This window comes from Marmota flaviventris, chromosome 17, assembly GCF_047511675.1.
Source record: "Marmota flaviventris isolate mMarFla1 chromosome 17, mMarFla1.hap1, whole genome shotgun sequence".
Taxonomy (NCBI): Eukaryota; Metazoa; Chordata; class Mammalia; order Rodentia; family Sciuridae; genus Marmota; species Marmota flaviventris.
In genome coordinates, this window is record NC_092514.1 from 40,713,400 (window position 1) to 40,729,619 (window position 16,220).

At 39.5% G+C, this 16,220-nt stretch overlaps 1 protein-coding gene and 1 pseudogene across 18 annotated transcripts in view; both read left to right on the plus strand.

Annotated features, from left to right (window-relative positions):
- The window catches only part of Synrg (synergin gamma), a 72,913-nt gene that overhangs the window by 50,747 nt on the left and 5,946 nt on the right, over positions 1 to 16,220 (plus strand). For 17 of the 18 annotated variants that reach the window (XM_071602994.1, XM_071602995.1, XM_071602999.1 and 14 more), the window contains 5 exons: positions 942 to 1,105; positions 2,388 to 2,441; positions 2,936 to 3,032; positions 5,113 to 5,261; positions 15,930 to 16,040. In XM_071602994.1, the coding sequence (XP_071459095.1) occupies positions 942 to 1,105; positions 2,388 to 2,441; positions 2,936 to 3,032; positions 5,113 to 5,261; positions 15,930 to 16,040 (575 nt within the window). The remainder of the gene's footprint in view (positions 1 to 941; positions 1,106 to 2,387; positions 2,442 to 2,935; positions 3,033 to 5,112; positions 5,262 to 15,929; positions 16,041 to 16,220) is intronic. The other variant, XM_071602996.1, reaches the window with a different exon arrangement.
- Positions 9,325 to 9,497, plus strand: LOC114104302 (U2 spliceosomal RNA; annotated as a pseudogene).

Genomic DNA, 16,220 nt, shown 5'->3' on the forward strand with positions numbered 1-16,220 from the left:
TATATATTTTTTTTTTTTAAGTTGTTGATAGACTTTTATTTTATTATATACGGTGCTGAGAATCAAACCCAGTGCCTCACACATGCCAGGCGAGCACTCTACCACTGAACCACAGTCTCAGCCCCTGAAGTGGTAAGCTGTTTAAAATAGCTAGAGAAATGGATTTGCTTCACTTGTGGACAAGTTAGCTTTGCTCTTGTTCCCTGGCTACAGTGTCTTTTAATCCAGAAACTTCAGTATGGTGGCTGTGGATCTGCCTTTAATTTGCAGATCTGTTTTGGTTGATCCATAAAGTAGGAAGCAATTGCCAATATTTAAAAATTATGAGATTTCACAATCTCTATTTCTAGCTTTTCTTGAAAAGTCATATTATCTGGCAAAACTAGGCCTGCATTCCCATGTCTTGACAATCAGCCGTAGGTGATTAGCATTACCCCCCATAAGTGGGGTTCATTCTCCCAATTTGTGATTGTCCCCCCACTTTCTGCCTCACACTGCTTGCCTGTTTCAGATGACATTCAAATTTGCCTCTTCTGCTTTAATCCCATCCTAATGAGATCTTTGACTTCAGGGATTGAGAGAGCATGTAGGAGCTCAGGTACAAATCCATGACCAGTAAGTGGAAAAGCAGCACAGCTCATGTGCACTGATATTTAGAAATGCACTGCTGTCCTCTAGACTCTGATGATTCTGCACTTAGAGTTATAGAAGAGCTACAATAGATCAGAGTAAGGAAGAAAACCAGTGCAGGGAAACCAAGCAAGAAAAAACAGTAAAAGGGATCTGACAAGTAGCTTTCTAGAAAGAATAAATGAGATTGTTTTTCTAAATGCCTCATGACATAACCATCTGAAAAGGAGAGTCCTGTCAACAGGCAGGAGCCTCTGCTTGAGCTAAACTGAGTAATCAAAAGGTCCAACTGTACCATCCACTTCTCCCAGGATCACACAAGAGGAGCTTGAGCCTTGGTGATAAAGAAATAAGCCGGTCCTCTCCTTCTCCAGCCCTGGAGCAACCTTTCAGAGACCGTTCCAATACTCTGAGTGAGAAGCCTGCTCTGCCTGTTATTCGTGATAAGTACAAAGATCTGACCGGAGAGGTGGAGGTGAGTGGGGTAGTTTTCTGCAGAGGAACAAATAAAAGAGTAGCTGAGCCCTAAGAACTCCAGGAAAAGAGTCCTTTCAGCTTTCACCTAGGAATATGAGGGGGAGAAAGACACAAGGCACCACACATAAAATACATAATTAAAGTGAGACACTGGAACATGGCCCTGCCTGGATGAAATACCTCCTAGATGTAGCATCCACTGGAAATAGTCAGAGACCCTAAAACTGAAATTATTTGGGGGACTTTACAAGGAGGAAAATTCTTGGGACTTAAATTTTGAGTTCATAGTTATATATCATCCTACTGAATTTTAAAATGTCAAAATAGAGGAGAGAAGGGAAATATTCTGAGTCTTCTGTTTACTGCTTCTTAGTCTCATGCTATCTTCCTCCTATGACCAACACACTTAACTCTCTTTGCTACATACACACACACACACACACACACACACACACTCTCACACAGCACTGTGACTGAAGTGGAAGTCAGTGATTTGACATGAACTCTCACACTAGAAACCTCCAAGGTGAGTACCTTTGAAAAAGGCCTACACTGTTACTAAAACAAATGAGGCAGCATTTGTAGAGGGAAGCTGCTATTAAACATTTACCTCAGATTCACAAGTCATGTGCTCGGAAGTTACATTTATTAATAATTTAAAATAATTATTGTTAGATGCAGTGGCACATGTCTGTATACCAGCAACTGGGGAGGCTGAGGCAGAAGGTTGACATATTCAAGGCCAGCCTCAGAAATTTGCTTCAGGGCCTGGGGTTGTGGCTCAGTGGTAGAGCACTTGCCTAGCACACGTGAGGCACTGGGTTCGATCCTCAGCAGCACATAAAAATAAATAAATAAAAACAAAGATATTGTATACAACTAAAAGAAATAAATATTTTTTAAATATTTATTTTTTAGCTTTAGGTTGACACAATATTTTATTTTTATGTGGTGCTGAGAATCGAACCCAGTGCCTCACGCATGCCAGGTAAGCGCACCACTACTTGAGCCATATCCCCAGCCCCAAAATAAATATTTTTAAAAAGTTAAAAATAAATAAATAAAAAGGGCTGAGAACATAGCTCAGTTGTAGAACACTCTGGTTCAATCACCAGGACTAGAATAAAAAAAAAACAAATACACACACACACACGGGTAAACTGCTTTTACAAAAATGATTTTTATAAAAAGTCTTAAAAGCTCTTTTTTTTGACAGAAGTTATTAATTACAGGATCCTAGGCTTGCCTTATAACCTAGTTCTTTCTACCAAAATTCACAGGAAAATGAGAGATACGCGTATGAATGGCAGAGATGCCTAGGGAGTGCCCTGGATGTGAGTATGTCACCTTTGTGTTCAAACAAACATAAGTGTTCTTTTGTATCATTTTGCCTTCTTCTTGGTTCCTTTGAACCAACAGAGGAAAACTTGAGGGGAGCCTTACTCCTATGGCCCTTAGATTGTGAAAGTCATAGGTCATAAGGAAGACTTCCTTCATGTTCATATGGCAAAAATTATTAAAAACGCTGGCTCACCTGTCAGCTGTCTCTTTGACTGTCACTATGTTTGAGAAATAACAAAGTGATATCATTATCTCTGCCTAAATCAAAATAAGATTTAAACTAAAGAACCTCAATCTTTTTTCTGCCAATGTAATGGAGGATGGTTTCTTTAAGATTAAACTTAAATTCTCAGATTTGTTTCAGTGTATAATATGCCAGTCAGTCATGGTTTTTCACACTTCCTGGTTGGGTTTTCTACTAATAATAAATTTGTTTTGCAGTGACCTTTTTTGGTTACATAATGTAATGTGATTTCATTTCTTGTAGGTCATTAAGAAGGCAAATGACACCTTAAATGGAATTAGTAGTAGTGCTGTTTGCACAGAAGTTATTCAGTCAGCTCAAGGCATGGAATATTTATTAGGTATCTTCGTTTTGTATTTTACTTATTTGAAATCATGACAATGCATTATTATCGGTTTTTGCTTATGTTAAGTATTTTGAAGCTGGATCTCTCAAGCCATATACAACTTCACTAAGTGGCATCTGCATTTGAATATAAGACACTTAATTCATAGGCAGTAACTTTGACTCTAGGGCCAAGTTTTAAGTCTTTGTTTTATATATATATAAAAGCAATATAAATTATACCTACTTAACTAGTTTACCCAAGAGTTTGTATTAATGAGGCATTAAAGTGAAATTATTAGCCAGGCGCATTGGTGCATGCCTATAATCCCAGGAACTTGGGAGGCTAAGGCAGGAGGATCACAAGTTCAAGGCTCCAGCTGGGCAACTTAGTGAGAATCTGTCTCAAAATAAAACTGGGGGAGTAGCTCAAGGGTAAAGCACCCCCTGGTTCAATCTCCCATATTGAAAAAATATATTTCTTATCAGTTCCTTACTATACTCAATAGGTTCTTCCTTCTTACCCCTTAATGGCATAAACAGATTTCCTTAACTTCCTGGTCATTTTCAACTATTAAACATTCCAACCCAACTTGAAACCTCAGTCTCTGTCCAGTTCAGTGTTCCTCCCCTCCCCAAGTTCATACCTGATCTGTGGCCAGGGCCACATGTACTAGCCTAATAATCATTTTCAAATCTTCACTTAAATGTCACCTTCTCACTGAGGTTTCTCTGTATTCTTTCTCAAAATGGTATCTCTTCTCCTGCCCCTAGCACTCCTTTCCCTGTGCCCCTCTCTGCTTGGTTTTCTCCTTAGCTTTATCCATCTTTTCCCCCTGTGGTGCTGGGGATCGAACCTAATCCTGTCACCTTTAATATCTTATATATTTTACTTATCCTTGTTTTACTGTCTGTCTCCCTTTGCTAGGATGAACCTCCATGAAGGCAGGGATTTGGGTATGTTTTGTTCACTGCTGTGCCCCCAACACTTCATCTAGTACCCGACACATGGAAGTCACTCAAAGGATTTGCTGGACAAGTAGATAGTGAAGGGCTGGAGTCTCTGCCAGACTCTTGACACCTCGCTCTAGTTCCCTTTTTCCTGTTCAGATAGACACAATTCTACTGCATTAGCAGATATCCACCAGGAAACGGGGTACCTGTCTTTCCCTCTAGTAGTGGAAGATTCTCTTAAAAGCCCACTCACTTTTTAGGATAGACATAATTTCTCCCTTTCCCTTGGGGAAAGAAGAGGAAAAGCCATAGTGCTGTACACAAGGCTGTGCCCTCCCCCCACCCCGGATTCTCCAGCATTCACTTAGAGGCTGGGATAATCTATCTAGTGACTGTCACGTTGTAGGAGTCCGGGTATTCCTGGTAGCTGTCTTTAGAATGTGGAGGTATTTGGTACCTCTCATCCTTACTTGAAGATTTCAGCCCAATGCAGGGTTAGAAGGAAAAGAACCATTCTGCATCTATTAAGTGTATAAAAGATACGTGAAGCCAGTGAGTTTGTAAATCCTTGAGGATTCAGAGGAGTGAGATATTTCTTTAATTACTCTATGATGATATTAACATTTAGATTCTTTTAAACTTTTATTATTCCTATTTTCAGTCAATTTAATGGGATTTCCTAGATTCAAACAGAAACTCATAAACCTGGAAGGGGAAAAAAAAAGCTAATAACTTGCCTAATGCGTGTTGTTCTCCAGGCACTATTCTAGGCCTTAGTTTAGAACATTAACTCATTTCATCCTTTCAACCATCCTTGGAAGAGGTATCATTATTATCCCAACTTTACAGATGAGGAAACTGAGGCAGAAAGCAGTTTATGTGACTTGCTCAAGGTTACATGCCTAGTAAAGGACAGAATAAAGACGAACCCAAGCAGTGTCACCCTAGAGTGTCTGTTTTTACCAGTAAACTGTCCTGCAGCATTGAGAGGTAGATTGGTCCCTAAGAATAGTAGGCTCCCCTCTGTCTAGATACATTCCTTAATTCCAGCCAGTGTGCCAGCAAGTAGCAGTGCTGCCCTATCTTGCTCATGTCTTTTTCTGCACTTGCAACTCTTAACTCTCTCTTCTCTTGCCGGTCAGGTGTTGTTGAAGTGTACAGAGTAACCAAGCGCGTGGAGCTGGGAATAAAAGCCACTGCGGTGTGCAGTGAGAAACTGCAGCAGTTGCTGAAGGACATTGATAAAGTATGGAATAACCTCATGGGCTTCATGTCCCTCGCCACACTCACAGTAAGCCTGGTGAACAATTCAGTAGTTGCTTTTCTTTCCAGAAACCTATGTTGCACAGCAGCAAATATATTCCTATGCTGGCACTTACAGGAGGATGAAGGTGCCCACTGGATCCCTCATGTTAAAGGAGGAAAGAATGTTTGTGTGGGCAGTTGAGTGGTGCTGGGTGGACTTTGGGATAGCTTCAGAGCCCACTGTACCTAGATAAAATGAGAGTAAAGGACATCTAGTAATTAGAGAAATGCAAATCAAAACTACTCTAAGATTTCATCTCACTCCAGTCAGAATGGCAGTTATCAAGAATACAAGCAACAGGGCCTGGGCTATGGCTAAGTGGTAGAGTGCTTGCCTAGCATGTGTGAGGGACTGGGTTCGATTCCTGGCACCAAATAAAAATAAAAATAAAGTAAATAAATAAAGGTATTGTGTCCATATACAACTAAAAAAAAAAAAAAAGAATACAAGCAACAGTAAGTGTTGGCGAGGATATGGGGAAAAGATACACTCATACATTGCTGGTGGCACAGCAAAATGGTGTAACCACTCTGGAAAGCAGTATGGAAATTACTTAGAAAACTTGGAATAGAACCATCATTTGACCCAGCTATCTCACTCCTTGGTTTATACCCAAAGGACTTAAAATCAGCATACTACAGTGATGTAGTCACACCAATGTTCATTGCAGCTCAATTCACAATAGCTAAACAGTGGAACCAACCTAGATGCCCTTCAATTAGATGAATGGATAAAGAAGCTGTGGTATATATACACAGTGGAATATTACTCAGCATTAAAAATGAATAAAATTATGGCATTTTTAGGTAAATGGGTGGAGTTTGAAAATATTGTGCTAAGCAAAGTAAGCCAATCCCAAAAAAACAAAGGCTGAAATGTTCTGATAAGTGGATGTTGATCCATAATGGGGGAGGGGGTATGGGAAGAATGGAGGAACTTTGGATTGGGCAAAGGGGAGGGAGGGGAAGGAAGGGGGGGTATGGAGGTAGGAAAGGTGGTAAAATGAGAAGGACATCATTACCCTAGCCATATGTATGTTTGCACAAATAGTGCGACTCTACATTGTGTACAACCAGAGAAATGAAAAATTGTGCTCCATTTGTGTACAATGAAATGAAATGCATTCTGTTGTCATGTATAACTAATTAGGAAAAATTTAAAAGGGGGTAGAGGACATTTCCTCTATCTACATCCTTCTTAAATCACATACATATATTCAAATTTTGCAAAAAAGCATTGGTTTGAATTCCTCCCTTTGCACTTCTAATTATTTATGTCCTCATATGTGTCCTTCTAAAAAGCTATATGATAGATAAATGTCATGTTGCTGTCTTATAGTTTACTACCTTTCTTAGATTCTTGAGTTATTTTCATTTTTTCCTGTTATGAGTAGTTCTGTTCCAAATAAACAAATGATTAGTTTTTTTTGTGATAAATTTCCTCGAAGTGCATTTAAGAGGCCAGAGTGTGGGGCTGCATGTGTATATGCATGCAGCATTTATAGCTGCTGTTGCATTTTTTTAGATGATTTTCCAGATAGCATTTAATTTCGTAAGAGGCTTTGCAAAATAATAATTTGCTGTTTTTATTTCCATCATGTATAAACTGAGAAAATATATTGGTTATTGACCTTACACATTTCATATTTGTGATAGATTTATATACATATATATAGGCTAGTAAACTTTTATCAGTTTTTTTCCTCCTTTATTACTGTCACCTTTTTAATTTCATTGTGCAAAAGTATTTTATGCTTATGTATTCATACTTATTCAGTTTGTCTCTTAGGATATTCTTTATTTCACAATAGTTAGAAAGTTATCTTCCTTCTACAGCTGGAATAAATATGCTATTTTTTTTCTTTTTTTTATATTTAACTTTGTGACCCATCTGAAAAGGATTGCAGCTTGCAGCTGTGGTAGGAAGCAATTCTTACTGCTTTGAACTAAGAACCCAGTTGTCCCAACAACATGTATTAAATAGCAAATCTTCTCACCATTGTTATGTTGCTTCTGGATTACAATATTAAGTTATTAAAGAGTTTACATAGTTTCCAAAATCCCTATTTTGTTCTTTAGAATGATTTTTCAATTTATAACCTAAAATTGTACAACTTGGGTATTTAAAAAAAAACAGATAACTCTCCTAGATAATACAATAAGAAATGGAATGCAAACATTTGGAAAAAAGATATGAAAGTATGTTCATTTGGTAATATGGAATTCTTCTAGAGGTTAAATGTATAAGTTAACAAAAACTCACAGCATTCCAGCTGGGCTTTGTGGTACACTCTTGCCATCCCACCTAACTGGGGAGCTGAGGCAGGAGGATCACAAGTTCAAGGCCAGCCTGGGCAACTTAATGAGACTATCTCAAGAAATAAAAAGGGCTAGTGATATAGCTCAGTGGTTCAACCCCCCAGTACCATAAAAATAAATTAAAAAATCATAGTGTTCCTACAAATTAACAAGAGCTGGAAAATATAATGAAAGTGGAAAATCTTTTTTTAAGTATTAAATCATTCAGGCCCTTGTCACTACTGAACTTCTGACCTTATAGTTAGAGTGATGATTCCATTTTTAAATTCCATTTCAATCTCTTCTCTATACCATTACTAGACTGTTCTTTCCAAGATGCAGATCTGATCATGCCATTTAAATCCAATTTAAAATCCTGTCGTGAGCTCGCCATGGTCTTCAGGATCAAGTTCAGATTTCTTAGCCCAATGAAGATCTTTCTGTTGTTGGACTGCATTTGCCTCACTGTTTGGCTGCCTTTCCCCAAAAGGTGTTCCAAGAGCTTTTCCTGTGTGTGTCCTTAGCACATTTCTCTCAATTCTCATAGCATTTACTGTGCTTATTGATAATTGTGTGTTTTCTTGTCATTTGCCCCCTAGCTTGTCAATTCCTTAAAAACAGGATTGTGTCTTTTATTTCTTTATTGGTATTCTGATACAATGTTTGATGGGACTTTTTTGTTTTAGTAAATGGATAAAGGAAATGAAAAGGAAAAATGAAACAAAAGGAAAACAAATAGGGAAGGTAAAACCAAGAATGAAGTTAATTGTACAAAAATATGTGCTTAAAGTGTTTGTATTTATTATTGGTGAGCTGTACAGTAACATTATGTGTTCTAGGATTTTATAAGACATGGCCAGTTCCATGATTCACTGCGTTCATAACTTAATACTCAGAAGCAGCATAATTACTGCTGGCACTAATATCAGAAAGTAATTTTTTTTGTGAATTCTCATTAGGAGAAAACTTCCAGAAACAACAGCAACAAAAGAAAACTAATGTAACCAACATTATCTTCAAAAAATACCCTTTCAATTAATAAAATAATAGGTTTCATTCAATAGTTTCTTACAGCATCCTCATGGAGGTTGTATAGGAAACTTTTTGCTCTTTATACCATTTCTTCATTTTAGGTAAATAAGCTCCTCATGGACCACACTGCCATGGTGAGGTGCTTTGAATTTAATACTGCTAGCAGCAAAGAGTTGCCATTTGTTCTGTACCTAGACCTGCTGGGTATTGTGCTATGATCTTTACATCCATTCACATTTAATCCTGGTAACAACCCTAAAGGTCATTAGCATAAACCCTTTTTGTGTGTGTGTGTGTGTGTGTGTGTGTGTGTGTGGTGCTGGGGATTGAATTCAGGGCCTTGTGCATGCAAGGCAAGCACTTTGCCAACTGAGCTATATCCCCTGCCCCCCCTAAACCCTATTTTTACAGGTGAAGAAATTAGGGCTCAGAGAAGATAAAACCTGACTGAAACTGACAAATCTGAGATTTGAATCCACATCGTTTTGAAATTATTTCTTCCTGCTATGTTATTTCTAGCTTGCAAGATGCTGAAGTAGACTTGTTTCTGCTGTGAAGATTACATGGGACTGTTCCCTTTGAAAGACAGCTGCAGCGGGGCCAGGGTGGAGCTCAGTGGTAGAGCATGTGTTTAGCATAAACAGGATTCAATTCCCCAGTGCAAAAAAAAAAAAAAAATCTTCACTGCACTGTTTTCTTCCACTGAAAAAGTCCCCTAGGTTGCTTCTAAGATCAAGTGTAGTATCTATTTATTACAGTTTAATATATGATATATCCTCTGTCCAAGAACAAAATGTTAAATGGATTTTTGGAGGAGGGAGATGGAGTAGGAAGGACCCAGCTCCACACATCCATCTAATATCATAGTACCTACAGAAATGGTGCAACCCCTTCAAGGGAACATCAAAAAAATTTAAAAAAAAGAAATGGAAAAAAGTCCCAGGTATAGTGTGCTTCACAGTAGGTAGGGATTCTTGGCTAAGGAAAGCAGGGTACAGAGTCTTAAATTTCAAATTGGGACTCCTTGGTATTTAAACTGGATGTTGATGAGACAAAAAGGTGCTTGTACCCCTCCCCCAACCCCTGCTTCCCTTAAATATTTCCTCTGCCCTTGAACTAAGACTCCCCCTTGGTAGAAGCATTTTCCCCTCTGAGCACCCAGACCAAGAAGGAACTGATACAAAAGAAAAAAGTTACCTAAGCTTTTATCTCATGGGTGTGGGTTGAAGTTCAGTAGGTTTGGAACAAAAAAACTTCAGTCCTGGAAAACAAAACCAATCAATTTTGCCATATAAAATCTACAAGAAGAGAAAGGACTGTTTTCCTCAGACCTGTAGTCAACTAGAAATCACTCAGCCTCTTTGATCTCACTGCTATCGTGAGTATGATACAGGCTGTTTGTTTGACAATGCCTTTCAGTGTAAACTAAGCAGTGAATTTCAGATTCATTTCCGATTGCTGTGGCATATCAAGAGAACAGTTTAATGATCGCATTTTTTTCTCTTGCCAGTATGTGCAGTGTTTTAGAGAAAACATCTTTACCATGTCTCTGTATGGCAATCCTCAGCTGACAGTAGGTGGCAGTGGTAGACAGAATAATGGCCCCACAAAAATGCCCCCATCCCTGATACCTGTGAAGATGTTACTAGAAATAGTAACTTTGCAGATGGCGATAAGTTAAGTAGCTTCAGGTGGGGAAATGATCCTGGATTATCTGGTTGGGCCTAGTGTCATCCTAAGCATCTTTATAGGAGGAAGGTAGGAGAGTAAGAGGAAGGAAAAAGTCATGTAACAACAAAAGCAGAGAGAAATTGGCAGGTGTTATCCCTACTGGTTTTGGAGATGGGACCTGGAGCCAAAGAATGCACAGGCAGTTTCTAGAAGCTAGAAAAGGCAAAGAAAGAGATTCTTCCCTAAAACTTCCAGAAGGAAGGCAGCTCTTCCAAGCCATCTTAGACTTTGACCTCCAGAACTGTAAGAGGGTAAATTTATGTCTTAAGCCTTTAAATTTGCACTAGTTTGTCACAGAAGACTAGGAGAGTATTACACAAAACCTTGTAATGAAACCAATATCCAAAAGTCTAGAATTGCTTTTGAAACGTGTGTAGATCATTCTTCATATCTGTCAACTTAGACCAGGTTATGCTGCAGTAACAAACACCCCCTTGCCAATCTTAGCAATATACTACTACCACACTTTTTTTTCTTGCTCATGCTGTGTGTTCATCTCAAGTTCAAGGGGGCTCTATGCCATGTTCTTCTCACTCAGAGACCCAGGTAGACAGAACCTCCACCATGTGAAATAGAGGAAGGGTCTAGGACCTAACCTGACAAATAGCACATTGGTCTTACAGGCATCCTTTCAGAGGTGATACATGTGACTTATGGTCTGTTGACCATGGCAAGTTACATGGCCATGACTAATTTCAAGGAAACAGAGAAGATCAGGGTATCACTTTTCCAGAAAAGGAGACTGAGAATATTGGTAAGGAATACTAATTACCACCAAACTCTTCTTCCTTAATAATGATTTTCTTGGACACCATTTTAGCAGGTCATTACTAGCTAAGGATTCAATACTGTGTATCTCAGTCTAACTCTGGGACTTGTCAGTATAAGCAGGTCATATATAATATGTTTTTAAAAAATCCTTGCTAAATACATGAAACATCTTCTAATTAAAGTAAATAATCATGGTGGCCTGTTGAAAGCATAACTTCAGCTACTGATTGGTGTCAAACTGCTACATACACTACAATAATCCCCTGCTTATAGAGGTGTATTTAGGAAGGTTAATTTTGTCATTTGAAAGATTAATTTGATCACAGGGTAATTTATGCAGAGCCTTATGATTTTCATTGGAGATTACAGTATGACCTTTTCCTCCACTTTTCTAATGCCCTCAGTAAACAGATATTAAAGGGCTTTTATTAATTTGATTTCAAATTCACAGTTTTCCCAGATTCTAATTATTTCTCAAATAGTCCTGATTCAGTAAGATGATGAATGTCTGTAATGTAGATGATGGAGATGGTAATGTATTTTTAACTTCTTTGGAAAGCTTTAGTTTATCAAAGTGAATGATTGTGATAATCATTTAGACTATTTTTTACTTTCCAGAGCAGTTTTATTTTTTGGTCTGTTGTTGTTTGGTTGCATGTTTTTGGTGTGGTGCTGGGAATCGAATCCTTCAAAGTACATTTTTCAATATCTCTGAGAGTCTCAACACCGACTAAGGAAGTAAGCTAGCGCAAGTGAAATTATTATCATTTGCAGATGATAGAACTGGAGAACAAACAAGTAACAGTACCAGTTGCTCAACATTTGACCAAAGTGCCCATGATTACACTAAAAAAGGAAAGGGAGAAAAGAAAATTTATCCTCTGACTTGGCTAAGGCCATGTGAGTTTATTGCAGAATCCTCTGTATATAATTGAAATACCACACACACACACACACACACACACACACACATTTTTCCTGCCCTACCTGGAGTTTAAGAACAATTTGTGAAACTACTTAATACTTTGTTATTTCAGAATAGAAAGGGATGGAGAAATATGATATGTAGTTCACACATTTTTTCTAGGAAGAAGCTGCTTTTTTTTTTCTCTAGGGAAGAAAACTAAAAGTATATAATACAGCTTTCCTTTGTTGTTCAAAAAGAGTCTGGTAACTCTCTGTGGTTCAACCTAGAGTAACTTCAGAAAATGTAGCTACTACTTTGGTAGGAGTTTGCCATCATCCCGGATCACCTCAGTGTCCATGAGGATAAACCAACACCGTGCCAGGTTCCCAGGTCCTTGACTATTTGGACTTAGGGCCCTTGTGTCCACTTACTGGCTTCACCTGCGTGCATGATCCCTGGGGACTGTGTTCCCATGTCAGACTGCAGTGCGTCTGCAGTCCTCAGTTCAGACAGCTGACTTTCTGAGCCCAGCCAAGCTGGCAAGCCTCCACTCTCCCCACACTCCACCTGCACTGCCCTTGTTCTTGGTTCTTAGGACAGGACACTGCCTGGACCATTTACTTTGTTCCTTTCAACTCCTGTCTGTCTTCACTTCCTTTCCCACCTGCTAATCCCTGTGTGCCTGACTCCCTCCCTTCAGTCAGGCTCATCAGACAGCCAGCCCAGATATGTGCAGCCATTTTCCTTCTCACAGCATGCTTGACCCACTGCTGGTACAGGGACTCCCACCACTGCAGTTTGCTGCCCTTGATCAGTTCTCAAGGCCACTGCCATTTATATGCTACTGATAATCTCACCACCTCCTATAGAGAGTTTCCTCCCATTGCAGTGGTGTGTTGGAGCCAACTCTTCCCAGCTTATAAGAACTGATTGTTAAATTTTCAGGAATTTTTAAAGTCGGTTTGTTAAACACAGCCATTATTAAAATTATATAAATTTGCAGTTAAAAAGTAGGAACAGAGGTTAAAAAATACAAAAAAAAAAAAAAAAAAAAGGACAAATACTCAAGACTCTCTAGTTCTTTTATTATATCTTACCATTATCTAGCTTTGTGGGTTATTTGTGTTCGTCATAGGACAACCAACTGTCTCTGTTTGCTCAGGACTAAGGATTTCTTCAGTGCTAAAACCAGAACAGTCTTCCACAAACCAAGACAGTTAGTCACCATAGAATATTGTATAACATGATGCAGATACTAGGTAATGATATGATTGTACATCTCTTCCCAATTCCTTGTTCATTGACATCACTTTTAAAAGCTTGAAATCAGCCATAGTGGGAGTATTTGTATCATGGAAACCTGCAAATGCTTTATATCAGGTCTTGCTTTATTTTTTTGCTGATTATTTAGATTTAAAATGGTGTCCGAGAAGCCCAGTGTGGTGGTGCATGCCTGTAATCCCAGAGGTTTGGGAGGCTGAGGCAGGAAGATCACAAGTTCAAGGACAGCCTCAGCAATTTAGCAAGACCCTAAGCAATTTCATAAGACCCTGTCTCAACAAATAAAAATGGCTGGGGATATGGCTTAGGGGTTAGGCACCTCTGGGTTCAATCCTTGTACCAAAAAAAGAAAAAAAAAATATTAACGTGCATTAAATTTAAGCGTGCTGTGTCTATAGGGATTGTATTGTGAATACAACAAAGTTGAGAAAATATTCCCCAATGTTCAGCAAAGAAGTTACTCAGTCTTTGACAGACGAGTGAAGTTCTGAGATAATGTCTTTGTTGTTTCACTTTAGTCTTAGTCTTTTTAACATGAAGATATCAACCAGTATTTATTTCAAAACTACACATTTGTGAAAGTAACCAAAGAATGACTATGAATCCAAGAGTTGGCAAAATCAAAGAAAACATTCCATGAGAATCAATTGACTGATGGAATTTACAATAAAGATGATTATATATTTTATTATTTGTAAACTATTTGCTGCACACCCTTTATGGCAGTTAAGTTTATAGTAAATTGTGAGTGTTTGTATGCATGCTATTTTCTTTTTGGAAGATCAGTTCTTGATGGCAGGGAATGGGACGATTTTGCTTCTAAGGAAGCCAAGGATGCTGCTGAACACCCTACCGGGCAGGGCAGAGTCCCTGCAACAAAGGATTATCTAGCCTAAAATGCCAGAAAATAAATTGCTTTAGATATTTTAAAAACTTCTTCAGGACTTGGGTTGTGGCTCAGTGGTAGAGTACTTGCCTAGCATGCGTGAGGGTTAGATTGTCAGTACTTCATATAAATAAATGAATAAAATAAAGGTCTATCAACATCTAAAAAAATATTTAAAAGAACCAAACTTCTTCACATTAAGAGTCCAACACTTCTAACTGGGTGTGGTGGCGCATGCCTGTAATCCCAAAGGGTCAGGAGGCTAAGGCAAGAGGAACTCAAATTCAAGTCCAGCCTCAAAAAAATAAGAATGGCTAGGGAGGCAGCTCAGGGGTTAAGAGCCCCTGGGTTCAATCCTGAGTACCAAAAAAGGAAAGAAATTGACAACTTTCCAAAATAGAGACCTTGCCCTTTTAAACACTGTATTATATTCCATATTTCATAGATTTATTTTGGAGGAGTGCATTAGATAAGGCCTATAAAGAGTGAGCATAATAGCTGGGTGTGGGGCACATGCCTGTAATCCCAGCAGCTCTGGAGGCTAAGACAGGAGGATTGCAAGTTCAAAGCCAGCCTCAGCAATGGTGAGGCACTTAGCAACTCAGTGAGACCCTGTTTCTAAATAAAATACAAAATAGGGCTGGGGGTGGGGCTCAGTGGTCAAGTGCCCTTGAGTTCAATCACTGGTACCAAAAGGAAAAAAAAAAAAAGCATAATGCCTAGTGCAAGCAAGGCTTGACTTTCAGATCTTGGACTACTGACCTCTAGCTGCTGACTTTTCAAATCTCATTCTCAGGACTAGGCCCAGCCAGCCAGCCACCTGCACACAGAGCACCTGACCTTAGCTGTCCCACAGCAACTCCAGCTTCAGCTCAGCTGTACCAAACTGAACTCTTCTCCCACCCTCTACTTCCAAGCCTGATCCTCCTCTCACATCCAACAGATCGCTCAGTCCTTGATTCCACTGCCTTCAAAGCTTTTCCATGTGTCCATTCTCTTCTCTTCCCCACTGTTGCTGCCATAGCTCTAACCTTTAGTATGTCCCCTGGATTGCCACAGCAGCCTTCTAACAGGCTATACCTTGAGGGTGGCCACCCCCAACTCATTGCCTACCATGCAGAGAGAAGGATCTGGCCATGATACATGATCCTGCTGTGATCTGGTTAGAGTGCTCCTTACATCCCTTTGAAGGCCCTTCGTGTTCTAGCCTCACTTCCTCCCGCCTTTAATAAGCATGACCCCCACCCTCTAGCTTCTTGCCCACATCCATGCTTAGAGGCCTTTGCCTTGTGCCACTTATCATACATTTAATACCCTTTGCTCCCCTACCTCACCTAACACATCCGTCTGTACTCGGCCAAGATGATTCCAAGTTCCAAGAAGCTTTTCCTGACCTCAGGCTCCTTCTCCTGAGGTTGAGCGAGGTGCCCCTCCCTCAGTGCTTGCCTCTGAGTAAGCACTGGCTATAATTATGACCCTGAATTGCCTGATACCCACCTGACCCCTCTGTAGACCATGAGTCCTCAAAGTACAGGGAGCATTTTTTTACTCATGGTGGCATCCCTACTACCTAGAATATAGCAGGTATTTGGCAAGTGCTTGGGGAAAAAAAAAACTATGATGATATTGGTGGTATTAGAGACTTGGCTTAATTTGTTGCCAGACCTCCGGAGGATGAATGATCAGGGAGTGAAGCAAACAACACTTGAAATTGCTGGACTCTTACCCATTTGTCTTGTCACTTACAGCCAGATGAAAATTCCCTGGATTTTTCTTCTTGTATGCTGCGACCTGGGATTAAAAATGCTCAGGAACTTGCTTGTGGGGTGTGCCTCTTAAATGTGGATTCTAGGAGCCGGGTAAGTCATATGCCTTCCAAAGAGGGCAGAGTGCTTCCCTAACTTGACCTGGGTGACAGCGTCATGTAGCATGCTTCAGTGCAAGGTTTGTGACTACAGGTGGGGATTTGAAAAAATCGTGAAAGCCAAGGTAATAGGGAATACCTTTCTTTCCAAGGGCAGTCGGGGGTGCTGTTGAAG